Source organism: Lagenorhynchus albirostris, chromosome 10 (genome assembly GCF_949774975.1).
Source record: "Lagenorhynchus albirostris chromosome 10, mLagAlb1.1, whole genome shotgun sequence".
In the NCBI taxonomy this organism is placed as follows: domain Eukaryota; kingdom Metazoa; phylum Chordata; class Mammalia; order Artiodactyla; family Delphinidae; genus Lagenorhynchus; species Lagenorhynchus albirostris.
Window position 1 is genome coordinate 18,055,590 of NC_083104.1, and position 18,268 is coordinate 18,073,857.

At 40.3% G+C, this 18,268-nt stretch overlaps 1 protein-coding gene across 1 annotated transcript in view; it reads left to right on the plus strand.

Annotated features, from left to right (window-relative positions):
* Positions 1-5,135: 5,135 nt before the first annotated feature.
* The window catches only part of SHQ1 (SHQ1, H/ACA ribonucleoprotein assembly factor), an 88,548-nt gene continuing 75,415 nt past the window's right edge, over positions 5,136-18,268 (plus strand). The window contains 4 exon segments of the mRNA XM_060163888.1: positions 5,136-5,388; positions 10,244-10,308; positions 11,989-12,111; positions 13,110-13,270. Of these exon segments, the coding sequence (XP_060019871.1) occupies positions 5,246-5,388; positions 10,244-10,308; positions 11,989-12,111; positions 13,110-13,270 (492 nt within the window). The 5' untranslated portion in view covers positions 5,136-5,245.

The window sequence follows — 18,268 nt, forward strand, 5'->3', positions numbered from 1 at the left end:
CCAGCTGCTCTGCGGCATGTGGGATCTTCCTGGACCGGGGCACAAACCCGTGTCCCCTGCATCGGCAGGCGGACTCTCAACCACTGTGCCACCAGGGAAGCCCGGACGAACACTCTTTGACATAAATCACAGCAAGATCTTTTTTGATCCACTTCCTGGAGTAATGGAAATAAAAACAAAAATAAACAAATGGGACCTTATGAAACTTCAAAGCTTTTGCACAGCAAAGGAAACCATAAACAAGACGAAAAGACAGCCCTCAGAATGGGAGAAACTATTTGCAAACGAATCAATGGACAAAGGATTAATCTCCAAAATATATAAACAGCTCATGCAGCTCAATATTAAAGAAACAAACAACCCAATCCAAAAACGGGCAGAAGACCTAAGTAGACATTTCTGCAAAGAGGACATACAGATGGCCAAGAAGCACATGAAAAGCTGCTCAACATCACTTATTATTAGAGAAATGCAAATCAAAACTACAATGAGGTATCACCTCACACCAGTTAGAATGGGCATCATCAGAAAATCTACAAACAACAAATGCTGGAGAGTGTGTGGAGAAAAGGGAACCCTCTCGCACTGTTGGTGGGAATGTAAATTGATACAGCCACTATGGAGAACAGTACGGAGGTTCCTTAAAAAACTAAAAATAGAATTACCATACGACCCAGCAATCCCACTACTGGGCATATACCCAGAGAAAACCATAATTCCAAAAGACACATGCACCCCAATGTTCATTGCAGCACTATTTACAATAGCCAGGTCATGGAAGCAACCTGAATGCCCATCGACTGATGAATGGATAAAGAAGTGGTGGTACATATATATGATGGAATATTACTCAGCCATGAAAAGGAACGAAATTGAGTCATTTGTTGAGACGTGGATGGATCTAGAGACTGTCATACAGAGTGAAGTAAGTCAGAAAGAGAAAAACAAATGTTGTATATTAACGCATGTATGTGGAACCTAGAAAAATGGTACAGATGAACTGGTTTGCAGGGCAGAATTTGAGATACAGATGTAGAGAAGAAACGTATGGACACCAAGGGGGGAAAACCATGGTGGGGTAGGGATGGTGGTATGCCGAATTGGGCGATTGGGACTGACATGTATACACTGATGTGTATAAAATTGATGACTAATAAGAACCTGCAGTATAAAAAAGCATACAAACAAACCAAAAAAACAACTAATACTAAATTTTTTGGGTTATTTGTATGGAAATATGTTAATATAAATTTTTCAGACATTACATGAAATTTCTAAAAATCTTATATGATCTGGTATAATGTTAGAAGTCATAATTCTAGTTATTACTTTAAAATGTATATCTCAGAAATAACTAAATTTCCTTGTCAATTGCATTATTATGAACTTTCATGAAATCGTTAACAGTGGTCATTTTTAAGTTTTTTGTCATTTTCAGACAGTTCTGGGTGTACTCTGATGCTTTTGCAAAAATGTTCCTATAAAAGGGTTTCATCTTCAAGGAATTCATGGAAAAGACTCTGACAAGTACAGGTTTCTGGTAACTGACTATACTGCTGAACTGAATGAATAAGCATTTTCAGAACTCTAATGGAAAACTGATGAATTCATAGAAGTGCTAACAAAAGATCAAGACGAAAAAAAATTAATTCGATGGGACTGAGTGAACTGATGAGGATGACTATAATTTTGGTGACTTTCTGTTTGAATAAAAAGAAAAATCTCACAAGGACTCAGAGGCAAAAAATATACAAATCAATTTTCACTGCAAAGTAAAGGAACTGTTACAGTGGAGGATTACTGCACTGAATGTCACTATTATGACATCGTATGAGTGTGTTTCGTGTTTGGTAATTGCAATCATTGTTGCTTTTGTTGTGGTCATCCATTTACAATGCTTGCTGTCAGTTTATTTATCTCTTGTGAAAATAAAATACAGTGTGTGTGTGTGAAAAAAATAAAAAATAATAAAAATGGGGAAAAAAGAAGGGAGGAATGATTTAGAAAATATTAGAACAACATAAGAAGTTTATAGAAATTTTTGTATCTGAAATGTACTGTCACCTTATTATCATAATCATTGATTAAAGGAATAAAGACGAAAAATGTGAATTAAAAAATAAATAAATAAAATAATAACAGTGGTTAAGGTGTAGTTTGCAGATTCTGTGTAAGATCCCACCATCTCCCCAAAATGGCTCAGAGAATGAACTAGAGTTATAAACAGCTTATTCAGTAAGCTATTTCCAACATAGGTTAAAAGTATGTTCTTTAAGATAACGTTGTCTTACTTGCCTAAATGCCTGCCACCTTCTGGAAGCTAGGAGCACTTCATTAAAAGACTCCTAATAGTAGCACTTCGTAATAGGGTTGAAACTGGAATTGTTTATGGAAAAAAAATTTTTTAATTTGACATTTAATCTTGAGCCTTGTGAATCACAATTAAGTTTGTTAGACCAGAAGAGGGGCTAATTCAATATAATTGGAGATGGCAGGTTATAGGCTTGTCCTCAATAAATTGGCCACAGAAAAAACTATTTTTAAAGTAGTGAAAGGCCATCCAAAAGTAGGCCTTAAGAAAATGGAAAAAACAAACAAAAATAAATAAATACAGCAACTTCAAATGCTCAAAAATGATGAAAATTTTCACTCTTGTTTGCTTTCCCTCTAAAGCAGAGTTAAAATGAAACGTTGAAATGATGTGTTTATTTTCAAGCAACGTCTATATCTAGAAACAGGAACTCAACTGGATCTTTGAATCGATATTGATATGCCTAAAAAAGTACCCAAGAAAAAGAATAAAATAATGTTGCAGACTTACATTTATAGTGTGATAATGTACCCATGTACACACAGACATAAAGTAACAGGGTGCCTAGAAATATGTACATAAAAATATAAAAAGCTCTGCAAGAGTGGCTAGATGGATTACTCTTGGGGAAGCAGAAGAAAAGACCGAAGTTGGACAGCAATCAAGGGAACTTCATCTGTAGTCTGTTTTTTAAAAAATAGAATGAGCTTCTAACTTGTGTAATTTATCACTAATTAGAAATCCAAGTAAACAAATCCCTGTTATATATATCAGTATTTTATGATATAGCAAATGCAATATATATTTCATCGAAATAAATAAATAACAGCAGCAATGTACCATATAGTCTTTCTGCATTGCAATCTTGTGTGTGTGTGTGTGTGTGTGTGTGTGTGTGTGTGTTGCCAAACAAAGAGTAAAACATCCAGGAAATGCACAACTCTACTTTGTAAAGTGCTTTCAAACAGACTTTCCTCATGCATCGCTTTTAATAATTTAAAAATACTAATGCTTGTGACCTCCAGGAAGGAGGTCCCATGGTAAGTGCAAAGATTCTTTTTAGAGAAGCTAATTTGGAATGATCCAGCCAAAGGTCTATCTCAAGGGACCTTTTGAGAGCTTTACTATTTCCAAGTTTGTATCAATTTATTTTCATTATTGAGTGCCTATTATTTATAAGGCCCAATATGTTCTAAAGCAGCGAGACTTGTGCTTACAATGGGAAAAAAGTTGGGTATGTGGTAATATTAAAGGGAGTCAGCTCTATAGTATTTTAGAGCTTGGGCTCAGTAATCAGACTCACTTGGGTTTCAATTTCCATTGCACCACTCACTAGCTGTGTAATCCTGTGCAAACCATGGGGATATATAAAGCCTAGTTCACGGAGCTGTCAGAATGGGGAAATGAGATCATTATAAAGGATACTGTGCAGTGCTGGCACACAGTGAGTATTCAGTCAATTCAATTAATTCCTCTGCCACCCAAGGAATGGATGAATGGTAAAGAGTGCTCTTTAAACTGTTTTACACGTAACCTCTTTGTCTTTATCAAAACTCCTAGATTTAAGCTGAATGATTTTTATTTTGAATTTTTTATTTTATTTACTCCTGTTAATATGCTTTAATGAGTCTTAATTAATTTTCAAGACTCATAAAAAATTGGAGGTTGAAAAGGCTTTTGAGGTTATCTGGTCCACTGTCCCCAGAGATGACTTTCACCCATCTTCCACTGATATTTAAACCCAGGAAATAAAAACATTTCCTGGACTATTCTAGTTACTGGTGGAATAACAGGAAATAAAATGAGAGGGAAGGAAGGCCAAGGGAATATGCACGGGAGGAGGGAGACTAGTGAGAGAGGCATTGGGAGAGTATGACCAGCATAGAGTAAAAAGGGGAAATACAAGGAAGAGAAGGAAAAAAGACAGAAAAGAGGACCTCGATTGAGTGTAAGGAGAAAAGTGAGAAAATGAAAGAGGGGAAAGTACAGAGGCATTGCAATTCGTCAATTGCAGGCACTAACAGTGTTTAAGAGTCAGACATTCTGGGTTTTGGTAATTGTAAAATGCATGATCATAAGACATATTGCTTAATCTCTGTGAGTCGTGTTCTTCGGAGTTCGTGGTGTAGATTAAACGAGCTAAGTGGGATGGACGCTCTCTAAACAAGAAAATTCTGTTTAAATAGGAGCTAGGAAGAGGAGAGAAAGTGGCAGAAAAAGATACAGGGAGAGGGACGTGTAGGGCGAGAAGGAGGAGATAGAAATCGGTAGAGACAGAGGGAGAGGGAGAGGGAGAAAGGGGAATTGTTGACAAAGCAGGTGAGAACTAAGGAAAACCACAGTAACGATGCTTCTGTGGCTACTGCGGTGACGGCTCCAACACACCGAACACTGACAACTGGCCAGGTATGTTGTTAGAGCTTTACATGCATAATTCCATGCTGTACTCACATCATCTCTACGAGTCTATGTTCCAGCCTCATTTTATAGAAGAGATATCTGAAGTACAGAGAGGTTTTGTAACTTCTCCAAGGTCTTACAGCTGCGAATTGGAGAGAAGGGATTCAAACGCGGGTCTCTCTGCCTGCAAAGCCAATGTTCAAATCATCTCTAAGAACCTCCAAAGAGGCTTGGTGGGTCCAAGGCGGACTCTAGCCCAGGTTCTTCCAAGTTATGCCCTGGGTTCAATTTCTGCGCCCAAAGGCTCATTCACCACGTTCCTTCTCCACCTCCCCACGAACAGCGTCCCGTCTCCACGGAGATCGCCGTGGGGCGGGACTTCCTTTCTCACGCACGAGCACTTCCGCCTCGAGCCGGAAGCGCCGTGTCTAACAGAAGGGGCACCGGAGCGTGGGGACTTCTTGCAGAGTTTGAGCGGCAGGACTGCGACTGCTGCGAGAGTGACCGACTTGGGCCCCAGAGTCCGGCGTGGTGATGCTGACCCCGGCGTTCGACCTTAGCCAGGACCCCGACTTCCTGACTGTCGCTATCCGCGTGCCCTACGCCCGGGTCTCCGAGTTCGACGTCTACTTCGAGGGGGTCGACTTCAGGTTCTACGCCAAGCCGTACTTTCTCAGGCGAGTTCCGGGTGCCTGGCTCCGGGAAAAGCGTGTTTTGGGGATTCATTTATACATTTATTCACTCATTAAATAACTGCTTATCGAGGGAGGATGAAAGAACAAGAGAGCACTTCTCAGCATCACGACTACGTTTTCCCGAGGTCCCTGCAGCACGTGCTGAGGAAGCGAACTCTTCCAGGCGTGCGTTCTGGATGTTGCAGAAGCTCATCCTTTCTTTTTTTTTTTACATCTTTATTGGAGTATAATTGCTTTACAATGGTGTGTTAGTTTCTGCTTTATAACAAAGTGAATCAGTTATACATATACATATGTTCCCATATCTCTTCTCTCTTGAATCTCCCTCCCTCCCTCCCACCCTCCCTATCCCACCCCTCTAGGTGGTCACAAAGCACCGAGCTGATCTCCCTGTGCTCTGCGGCTGCTTCCCACTAGCTATTTGGTTTACGTTTGGTAGTGTATATATGTCCATGCCACTCTCTTGCTTTGTCACAGCTTACCCTTCCCTCTCCCCATATCCTCAAGTCCATTCTCTAGTAGGTCTGTGTCTTTATTCCTGTTTTACCCCTAGGTTCTTCATGACATTTTTTTTCTTAAATTCCATAAATATGTGTTAGCATACGGTATTTCTCTTTCTCTTTCTGACTTACTTCACTCTGTATGACAGACTCTGGGTCCATCCACCTCATTACAAATAGCTCAATTTCGTTTCTTTTTATGGCTGAGTAATATTCCATTGTATATGTGCCACATCTTCTTTATCCATTCATCCAATGATGGACACTTAAGTTGTTTCCATCTCCGGGCTATTGTAAATAGAGCTGCAGTGAACATTTTGGTACATGACTCTTTTTGAATTATGGTTTTCTCAGGGTATATGCCCAGTAGTGGGATTGCTGGGTCATATGGTAGTTCTATTTTTAGTTTTTTAAGGAAACTCCATACTGTTCTCCATAGTGGCTGTATCAATCCACATTCCCACCAGCAGTGCAAGAGTGTTCCCTTTTCACCACACCCTCTCCAGCATTTATTGTTTCTAGATTTTTTGATGATGGCCATTCTGACTGGTGTGAGATGATATCTCATTGTAGTTTTGATTTGCATTTCTCTAATGATTAATGATGTTGAGCATTCTTTCATGTGTTTGTTGGCAGTCTGTATATCTTGTTTGGAGAAATGTCTGTTTAGGTCTTCTGCCCATTTTTGGATTGGGTTGTTTGTTTTTTTGTTATTGAGCTGCATGAGCTGCTTATAAATTTTGGAGATTAATCCTTTGTCAGTTGCTTCATTTGCAAATATTTTCTCCCATTCTGAGGTCATCCTTTCTTAAACCTTCTTACATCCCCGCCTGGAAGAGATTCCGGAGCCACTGTAAAACATGGAGTTTGGGACCATATCGCCTTTCCATTTTCTGTCCTGTTGCCCTAGTTCTTGTCCCTTTTTCTGTTTCCTTTTCGCTCTGCGTTAGTCATCCTTGCCCTGGGACAGCGCGCGCTGACTTCCCAGCTGACCCGTCCATTTGACTTTTCTCAGTCCACGTTCTGTTCCCCGACCTCTTGGCTGACTGCTCCCTATTCCCTAAAATTTTCGCCTTCTTTGGCCCCGCCGACGCCAAAATCCTCTCGTTCTCCTACCTCCTCGTTGTCTGCTTCTCTGTTTGGTTTTTGCCCCCTCGTTGTGGTTGTCGCCCCCCAAGCCTCAGGGAGGGACCTTCAGCACTTGTCTGTTTGCATTTTTCTCCTTGAAGAACCGTAACAGCAGTGGTAACAGCTAACCCCTTCTCCTCCCCTTTCGTGTGGCGGGCAAGCAGCGCGTGTAAGTGGCGGGTTAAGTACTTGTGTGCATTGTCTTATTTTACCTGGACAGCGATCCTTAGAGATAGGCATTATTATTAGCCCCATTTTAGAGAGGACACAGCCAGATTATTCTTACTTAACGTTGTCAATACCTTGTTCTCTCCTTTCCGCCAAGGGAAAATCCATTCTCCTCATCTTTCTCATTCCAGCGTACCTTTCCTGCCCAACTAAGTACTTTCCCAGCACAGACATTGCTCTTGAGTTGAGCTGGTTCCTTCACTGGGCCTGAACCAGTTTTGCTCAGGTATCTATTAGGCCTTAACTTAATCCATCTATCTGAATATATTGCATTTCCGTACTTCTTCACTCTTTCGTTCTTTCGCTTGATTTATCGAGCTCATGGTATATTCCAGACTCTGTTTTTGGTATTGGGGATGTGGTGGTGTCTTACGTAGTTTTCATTCTAGTGGGGAGAGAAAAACAATAAACAAGTAAACATATAACTACAAATTGTGGTAATTTCTCTGAAGGAAAGTAAAGTGCACTGATAGAGAATAAAAAGGAGCCTGGGTTTATTCAAAGTGGCCAGGGAAAGCCTTTCTGAAGAGGTGACATTTAAGCCAGAACATGAAGAATGGGTAGAAGACGATGATGGTGTTAAGAAACATTTATTGACTTTTTACTTCAGGTTACTGCTTTATGTAAATTATCTCACTTGATTTTAGGACAGTCCTACAAAGTAGGTTCTGTTATTTACCCATGTTACAGATGAGAGCGCAGAGGCTCAGAGAAAAGATATTAAATGAGAGAGGATTGTAAAATAAATGCAATACAATAAAAATTTCAAAATAAAAGCCACTTGCTTAAGTTTGGGAGTTTTGATGAAGACCAAGTAAGAGGACGTGTGAAGCAATTTAAAGAGTAGTTTTAATACAAATTCATCCATTCCTTGGGTAGCAGAGGCTCGGGAGTTGTGGGTCTGAGCACACTTAAAGTTCTGTGACTTTTGGCAAGTTATTTAGTCTCAGTTTCCTAATCTGTAAAATGGAACTAATATTAGTAATCTTAAAGAGTTGATGTGAGGATTGAGATAATACATGCATGATGCTTATTACTGTGCCTGGTAATTATGTGTTCAGTAAATGGTGGGTATTATTATTTATTAAGAGCATCTTACTGTTGCAGTTATCTGCTGCTAAATAACCAGTCAAGCCTAATGGTGTAAAACAACAATCATTTAACTCCCTCTCTTGGTTTTTGTGCCTTAGGGATTTGGTAAGGTGTTGGCTGAGCTGTTCTGGCTTGAGGTCTTTAATTTAGTTGTAGTCACACGGTGACTAGACCTGGGACAGGAAGGGCTGAAGCAACTGGGGGCTGATAGGGTGGGTGGAGGAGGGAATCTCTTCTCGAGTGGTCTCAGGACCTCCCTGTGTGGTCTGTTTTCATGGTCTAGTTTGTTATTCCTTCAGGGAGTTGGACCACTTCCATGATACCTGAAGGTTTTAAGGGCAGATATTCCAGGGAGCAAGGCAGAATCCATGTCATCTTTTATAACCTAACCTCAGAAATCACAATGTCACTTCTGCTATATTACATGGGTTAAAACAGTTCCAGAAGCCCACTCACTTTTAAGGGGAGGGGACATAGATTGCACTGTTGGGAGGAGTGATGTGAGATGGACCATCTTTGGAAATACAGTTTGCTACAGTATACCAGAGATGGATAAAACCTCACCCCTGTCCTTGAGGAATTGAGAGTCTAGTGGGGAAGGCAGATCTGTGAGCAAATATGATTTCACCATCATGCATTACGAATTTAACTCTATAGTTACAAAGGGTTTAGGAGAAGGGAGATGATAATAATAGTTTACAGTTTCTGAATGCTTGCCTACTGTACTAGCCACTAAGCTTTTTACATTATCCTTTCTTCCTCAGAGTAACCCTAGGATAGATTCTGTTATTTTTCCCTTTTTATAAATGATGAATATGAGCCTTGAAGTTAATGAACTTGTACCAAGAAAGTTACAGAGCTAGTAAATGGCACAACTTAGACTTAAGTCCACAAATGGACTCCATTCAGATTCTGAGAGTAAAGTTAGTGTTTGTGTGCATGATAACAAACTAATTTATTCGTAACTGAATCTTTAGGCTGAGTTTAGAAGAGATTTTTGTTTGGAAAATGTGTTGTAGCTTCAGGAAACATTGGGATCAAAGGTAGGTAGGTTGGAAAGCCCCGGACCTCTTGGGGTCTGCCAAGTTTGATGATGATGATGATGATGATGATGGTGATGATGTTAGAATAGGTAGCATGGAGGAGGGGGGTGTGGGAGGAAAGGAGGTTCATATTTTAAGTTTGGAGTGGAATGGAGCTGGCCTCATGTAGTACTGGTGAGTTTAAATTATCTAGTCAGTATCAAGGCAGCGATAGAAGCTTTTTTAATAGAAAAGTGACAATCAAATTTCTGTTTTAGAAGAATTCTTCTGGGGCCTAAGTGGAAGACTGACTGACCCAGAGTGAAACTGCAAACAGGGAAATCAGTTCATGTCCTTTAGTAGGAAAGAGGGGGAAATCCCCATGTAGTATTAATGAGATATGAGAAAAACACTTTTGCTTTCTGCCTTTTTTTGTACTACTTAAAAGCAGTAATTTTCCCAATATAAACAGTTGGTTTTGTTGGTTCTTTATTCTTTCTCATTTCTTGATTCTTTTTTTTTTAGAAGCTAATTAGTACACTTTTATTGAGCCCATGCTGTATCAGGCACCAGGTATATAAATAACTCTCACTAGTAAGGGAAAAAACTGTAACAGTAATGATATCTAATATTTATTGTGGCTTTTCTTTTTAAGTGTTTTATCAGTGACAGCGCCTATTCAAACAGAAAGATGAGTCACCTCTGATTTCTTTCTTCTTAGCTAGAAAAGAAATGTAAGTTATTTAGTTTGTAAAATTTAAATGCTAGGATTATCCTTCTAAAATTGTTGATGTTTAATATCACGGATGGTCCCTTATGATGCTTTGTAATTTAAGGACTTCATGAGACCTTTTATTACATCTGCAGATTAACCCTTCCTGGAAGAATTGTAGAAAATGGAAGCGAGCAGGGATCCTATGCTGCAGATAAAGGTATTGCCTTTGGATATTTTGTTAGTTTTTTTCCTTTGGATTCTTCCTGTTGGAGTAGTTAAATAATAATCTCATGTACTATGGGGACCTTTAGGTGTATGGCAAGTGCAATCTGCCCCTGTCACTCTGTATCGTTTCTTAATGTCCAGTGCCTGTTATTCATGGATTTTTAACAATTACATTTCCTCAGTCCTTTAAAGTACTTCACAATATTCTTTAAAGTAAAGTTCAATTAGTCATATACTCTGGCTTTGCTGTCTAGAAGTTTTATTTCCTACTTCTCCCTCCATTTAGTAAGTTAGATTGTTGGAGGTGACTGATTAGAAAAGATGTCGATGATTTTTGTAAGTTGTGAGTCGAATGTTTCTTTTTCTTTTTAAAAATTTTTTTAATTTATTAATTAAAAAATTACAGTTTTCTTTTTAAAATTTTATTTTTTAATTGAAGTATAATTGATTTATAATATTGTGTTAGTTTCAGGTGTACAGCAAAGTGATTCAGTATATATATATATTCATGTTTATATATATATATGTATTTGTATATATATTCTTTTTTCTTGTGCAATTTTCAGTCTTAAAATTTAATTACATGTAGGTGAGAGAGAAACTGTCCATAGGGGGCATTTAAAGGCTGATTGAATTTTCTACTTCTAATTGATAAGCCCTTCATTTCAACTCGTCTTGAAACCCTTTATTTTCCTTCTGTAGAAACCACTGGATTTTCCTTTGTCACTGGATGTGGAGTAAGAATAAACTTGTGTACTGTTGTGTGATTTATTCAGTGACTATTTATTGACCTCAGTGAACTAGGGTAAGGGAGGAAAGATGGGATGAAAGAGTTAAATGACAAAGTTCTAACCCATAGCACAATATAACTAATGTGGTAATAAAGTATAATGAAACTGCCTTTCTAGGTAGTAAATCTGCTTTTAATTGCAGTAAGTTGCATACAGGAGTAAAGTTATTAAATCTTGAAAGTACATGGGGGTTTAAGAAGGTTGTATATGTGGAAATATTTGGGTTTAGTTGTAGCTGATACATTAGAATATGGGTTAAGTGCACTGAAAGAGGTAAACTGTTTTAAAATGTAAGAGTAGTGAATAATGTAATCCATTCATAGGCAAGCCTAGATGAAGCTGATAAACCCAGTCAAGGAAAGAAAAGGAGTACACAGATGGAATCTGTGTCTGCGTTAGACAGACTTTAGGGATATATTTCTTGAGATATCAAGAACTTTATCAAGCCGTCATTGCCTTATTTAAGATTTCATGTGTATTTGAAACTGCTGCTCTTCTTCATTGGATTAAATATCCTGATTTCCCCCCCCAGTCCAGAAATAAATTTTATGAGTAGCTACGGGTAACCCTAAGCTATTGCCTTCTCAGGCCATTGCATTTTTGACTTGAACCTTTAATATTATAAATAGGTGAAGGTGATATTGGGTAGGATTTAAGTATTCTGTGGCTTTAACAGATTAATTTCTCATAGAGGTGACAGCTGAAACAGTGGTTCTGAAAAGTCTTGTTTGAGCCTTTTTCACTAACTATGTAATAAGGGTGTAATTTTGGAGCTCTATGTAATAGAATTACAGTTTACCAAGATACCTGTTTCTTAACTGTATTTGTGAAGTCTTTGTAGTTTTAAATCTAGCTAAGCATAAAACAAATTTATCTTTAAGGAATTTTTACCATTCGATTGCCCAAAGAAACTCCTGGCCAGCATTTTGAAGGGCTGAACATGTTAACTGCTCTACTGGCACCAAGAAAATCCAGGACTGCAAAACCACTTGTGGAAGAAATAGGTATGTTTATTGCCTTTGGGAGGAAATACAGGTAAACGAATATTTGGAATGCTGTGTGTTTCTAGGGGAAAAGGGATATAGCAAATAGGAAATTGGAGAAAATACTTCAGGTGACAAGATAAGGAAGTCATGTGACACCATGTGAAAATAGTTCATTTGCTGACACATAAGTTAAAGACAGAAACAACTCTGTTGAACCTGTAGGTCAGTCATGTTTTGGGACGAATTGAAATAGCATCTCTGTGTTTGGCGAAATATTGGCCTCTTGAGCTAAAATCAGAAGGTTACAATTCAGTGTAGTAAATATAAAGTGGACGCTGCCTAGGTCAAGAAATGGAACGTTTCCCACATCCTGGAATCCTACCCTGGTTATTTCACCCTCCTTACTCTCCAAGGTAACCACTGCCCTCAGTGTAGCCTGGTTTTGAATTGTATATATAATTCATACAGCAGGCGTTGTTTGCTATCTGGCTTCTTTCACGTAACATTTTTGTGAGATTTATCCACATATAGCTGAGATATGTTTTGCTTTCATTGCATTTATTATTTATGCATCCTGCTACTGATGGAACTTTGGGTTGGCTCTATTTTTTTTTTTTTTCCGCTAATAAGATTAGTGAGACTAGGGGTGGGCGAAATAGGTAAAGGGGATTAAGACGTACAAACCGCCAGTGACATAATAAGCAAGCCACAGTGATGTAATATACAGTGTAAGGAATATGGTCAATAGTAGTGTAATAACTTTGTAAGGAGACAGATGGTGATCATTTCATAACGTTTGCCAATGTCAAATCATTATGTAGTACACCTGTAATGAACCTAGTATGGTACATTAACTGTATTTCAATTAAAGAAAGAAAAAGAATAGCGGGGCTATTCATATCCGTATACATGTCTTTTGGGGTACATGGGCAGGCATTTTTTTCCTATACTTTTTCTTCCCCAGATTGTACCTAGGAAATCCAATGCTTTAACAAATTAGTATTTCACACATTTAGGTGCTTCTGAGGTTTCTGAGGAAGGAGTAGAAGATGACGATGAAGAGTTTGATTGGGAAATTGAACAGTCTCCCTATGAAGAGGTACCAGAAAGTACTTTGAATCCGGAGTGCCGCTATGGGTTTGGAAACTTACGCTCAGGGGTGTTTCAGCGGTTACAGGTATGTCTTTCTAAAAGACTTTGGTATATACCAAGGGTTTTACTATTTGCGTATTTTAATTTCAGTTCTGCTTATACCTGGAGGTTTTTTATGAAGATTGTAGGAGGTGACGTATTTAGAGCACAAACCACAGCTCCTTGTACGTAGTCGTTTACTCGGACGTTCACTCCCTTCCGTTGCACTGGCTGTGCTGCCCAGTCTCACTGCGCTTACACATGGAAGGTGCCCTGGTCTCCTTTTTTTTCCACTTCATTTGCTATTGTGGACATGAAGTTTCCAAAATACAGAACAGAACCCCTCTCTCATCATACTTCCTGAAAAGCTTTATGTTTTATACCTCTAAAAAATGAAAATCGTATACTTGTGGCTTGATGTCTCTTCTGTTTTATATGTAAATGAGACAGAATATTCCTGGTGAGAATGGGTTTGTGGCTTTTGTGAAATTGTTTAGTTCTTGATATACAAGTAGGCACTTTTGTTTATTTACTCTTGATGGGGGTTGAATGTAATCTCTTGTTAAAATCTGATCGTTTGTCAGTTAGGCTGAAAAGGAATGACATTACTCTTTCTGTTCCTCAAACATTGTAGTAAATTCTACTTCATGAATGAAATGGAGATTCTGGATTATTTTCTATTTGTACTACAGAAAACAACATAATGGGGTCTGAATTTTTTTAAATGAAAGAAATGGTGGCGAACAGTTTTTTACTTTAACTTCATCCCTGTCTGGGTAGAGGATGTTAAACCTGCTTAGCATGTGGTTTATTATAGTAAGACATATTTGAGTCTGCTAAGGAAAGTTAAAGGACCTATGTTTTAGTCCCACTTGTACCTCTGTTTAGATTTCGGATGCAGGCCGGTTATTTGACCACAAATAAGTTTTGTCTGCTTTTAGTAAAATAGGGATAACTTTGCTCACCTACTTTATAAGGCCATTTGGAAAATTTAAGGAGATGCTACATTGTGAATACCCTTTGACAAAAAGAATAGGATGCTAGAAAGACCTCTGCCCTTGAGAAATATAAAATGCTCTCAAGACTCCTTAAAGGGAACAAAATTGGGAGTTACTTAAGAGCAAATATTGCTGATGAGATACTTCGTTCAGAACCTTATGTTTTTCTGCTGAGTTATCGTTTCTCTGTATTCTCTCTCCCTAATCACATTCCCAGGTCATCTCTGAGGTGGTAAGAGTAGAGTCAGTTTTTTCTACAGCAGAAACTACAGCAAATGGATCTTAATTGTTTGGCTGAGAGTAGTATTAGTCTATTTGGGGATTACCCATCTACAGCTATAAAGGAATGAGAGAGAGAGAAAAAAAAAATATATATATATATATATTCTTTTTCAGTTTCTTTTCCCTTATAGGTTATTACAAAATATTGAGTATAGTTCCCTGTGCTATACAGTAGGTCCTTGTAGGTTATCTATTATATATAGTAGTGTATATATGTTAATCCCAAACTCCTAGTTTATTCCCCCACCCAAGACCTTTCTCTGTTAGTAAACCACCTAGAGGAAACTGAGACCACTATTGCATAAATAAGAGCTTTGAGAACATCTATTTTAAAATGATGTGTTTAAGAAACCACTGTTTTCTCAACTAGTGAGAAAATGTTTTCTCCCAAGTTTATAGTTTCTCTGGTGCTGCCTTTGGATGAGAAAATATCCATAGAGTTTTGCTGACTACTCATACTTTACTAGTATTTTTAGTCTCTTGCCACCACCACCCCTTTAAATGAAATATAGCTTCATTTTTCTCTGATGATAAAAGTGATACGTATTCATTTTGAAAGTACAGTATAACAAAGTAAAACATCCTCCATATTCCAATACCCGGGTGTCTTCTCTGAATTCAATAATTTAACCCTTTATTGGGGGAGAGGGTATAGTCCTTCATATTTTTTTTCCCACCAGCCATTTACACAGGGTTGGCTTGTGAGCATCGGTATTTTATGCTGATACTGAGATGGAAATAAAAATGTGTGTGCTGAAACAAAATCTGTCACCCCCCTCCCCATACAGACACGTGCGCGTGCGTGCTCTCTCTCTCTCTCTCTCTCTCTCTCTCTCTCTCTCTCTCTCTCTCTCTCTCTCTCTCTCTCTCTCTCTCTCTCGCCCCCTGTCTGTCTGTCTCCTTTTTGAAGTTGCTGCCAGCCACAGGGAGCCTTTGGAAAGCTGCTCTGGCTGCTCCAAGTCAGGGCTTCACAGCAGGCTCCTGGTGACAGTGGCCGCCAGCAGCAACAATCCTAGAGTCTCTGGTCTTTAAATAGCTCTCCTAGCAGTGACCTTAGCAATGCTTTCAAAACAGAAAGAGAATCACTTTCACCCTGCTGTAGTGTGTCATTTCTCATCCTCTTTTCTTCCTTCCCTTTGGTTGACAGATGCCTTAGACTGATTTCACTACCCCCAGCTAACTTCACTTTTTAGTTCCAGTTTCTCTTGAGGGTCCAGTGGGCACAGGGCCGCTGCGGATGATCGTGCGAAGGACAGGCCTGGGCGGGGCTTGCACTGCTGTGGACGTTCACGTTCTGCGGGGCACGAGCTGCGCAGCTGTGTGGACGCCCTGAGTCTGGAGGCTGGGGGAGGAGGGGGAGAATTCTCTTCTGGCTGTTGAATTCTCACTCCCACGGGAGCAGGGGCCTTGTCTGTATGTTTATTTCCAGGTCTCCAGCGCCCAGAGCAGCGTCTAGCTCAGAGCAGACCCTCACACGCTGTTTGCTGAATGAGCAATTTGAAAGTGAACACCAGGCAGGGTGCTGAGGGTACAGTAAGCAAGAAGACAGACCAGATCTCTGCCCTCATGGAAGATTCTAGTGGAGAGACAGATAGTAATCGTCTAAAGGGCAAATCAACAAGATAATTTCAGATACAAGTGAAGGAGAAGGGGGTGATGTGAGAGCCAGGGCGGGTGGTGCTGTTTTGCCCAGGAGGCCCCGAGAAGGCCTCTTGGAGGAGGTGACATTTGCTGAGTCCTGAATGACGAGAAGGGTGCTGTAAGCGCAGAGACTCAGTGTTCCAGAGATGGCAAGAAGTCTGGTGTGTGGCTCCTGTGTATTTGAGCCAGAAGGGGAAGGTAGGAGATGAGGTTGAAGTACAAGACGCAGCTAGATTCTGCAGCGCTTTCAGCCATGGTAAGAGTCTGGGTTTATTCTTGGTGCAGTTAAGGTTTTGAAATGCCTGGGGTTACTTCGGTCCAGTTATCCTCTGAAATGTGAGTCTGAAAGATTATACCCCGTTGTTGACCTTGTATCTGGTCCAGATGAAATAATGAAGCAGGACATTATAATCCTCCCTGGCTCCCCAATTTTTTTTTTTTTTCTCACTACTTGCAAGTGAGGCAGCTGAAGAGGAGGGAGGGTATATGCTCTCAATAGGAAGTCAGCGCCTGAGCCACAGGGAACAGCAGTGGAGCCGGGAGTCAGAGAGAAAGAAACTGACGTTCTTGAATGATCACACCCTGTACTTAGGCCTTGCTCATATTAGTTCATTTAACCCTTCTTACAGCCTATGGGAGACAGAATGCTGTCCCTCACCCCTGCCCCTGATGTCCCCGTACTGACCCCACATACTAAGTACATGGCGAAAGGGACCGCGCACATGTGAAGAGGCTGAGGATCTTGCGATGGGACGATTATCCTGGATTATCCAGGTGGGCCCTGTCTAAGCACAGGGTCTTTACGAGAGGGAGGTCAGAGAGTCAAAGTGAAAACAGAGAAGCAAGCGCATGATGACGGAAGCTGAGGGAGAAGGAGCCTTGTGGTGAGGGGCTCCTAGGCCAGGAGTGAGGACAGCCAGCCTCTAAGCTGGAAAGGGCAGAAAAGCACACGGTCCCGCGGAACGTCCGAAAGGGAACCAACCCTGCCTTCGCCTTCGTTTTAGCCCAGTGAGACTGACCTTGGACCTGTGACCTCTAGACCTCTACGTTTGTGTTGTGTTAAGCCACATTTGTGGCATTTCGTTACAGCAGCAAGAGGAAAGTAGTCCCAGCCTTGTGACGGAGGCGTGTCTAGTTTGTTCACAGTGAGGGTGCTGAGGCCAGAGAGGTTGCACAGTTAGACTGGACCTGGCTTCTAAATTCAGAGTTTGTCTAACTCCAGAGTCACGGTTCTTCTACCTCAAAAGGCTGTTTTCAGAAATGTGTGTGTGTCGTGGTGGGCAGGAGGCAGGGAACTCCTTGGGGCTCGAAGGAGGAAACAAATCCGGGGACTGGAGGCTGCTGGGGAGAGGGACTTGGGGTCCCCGGGCAGGAAGCGGCTCTGAGTACTCATCCAGCGGAGGGGAGTCCTGCGGACACAGCACCGTCCTTGTCTCCCGCAGGGCCCGCTTCACCGCCCCTCCTGGCTCTGTGGCTGAGGAGCTGATGCCAGGCAGGTAAGGAGGCAGAGAAGCGAGGAAGAGTCCAGGCTGTCCTGCTCAGGGGAGAGGTGCTTCTGATGGGTGAAACTAGAGCTCTGAAAGCGTTTTCCCATGGAAGCATTGCTGCACACTTGTGAACTTTGTATTGTGAGTGCTCTATTTACAGTTTATTTTGACTTGAATAAACTTGCGGGCTGCCCCGAGATTCTCTGTTATTTATCATAGTATGTCTATAGGAAAATACATTCTGAGTCTTCCAAAAGTAAATTGTAAAAGAACTTTTGGAATGCAAATTTTCCTAAGCTTGGGGACAGCCAGTGATCTGATTTTTGCCCAGAATGTTTGTACTTAAAAGTATTAAGATGTTCTGGATGTGACTTCCAGAAAGTTCCCCGGGCCCCTTCACTGTACTAGAATGTGCTTATATTAAATGTTGTTGATGTTACTTGAGCTCAGTGGATTGTGATAGGGATGAGAGACTTTTTTTTTTAAGGGCAGAAATTATGATTGTGTGGGGAGTTCTGTATCCTAGTCTTTCCCTGGCGGATTCTGTGTAGCTGGTTTCATTGTAGTGATTTTGCTGTGCTATAGCTGTCGACTTTAAGCTTGGGTATTAGGCATTAACCTACCACTCAATTTACG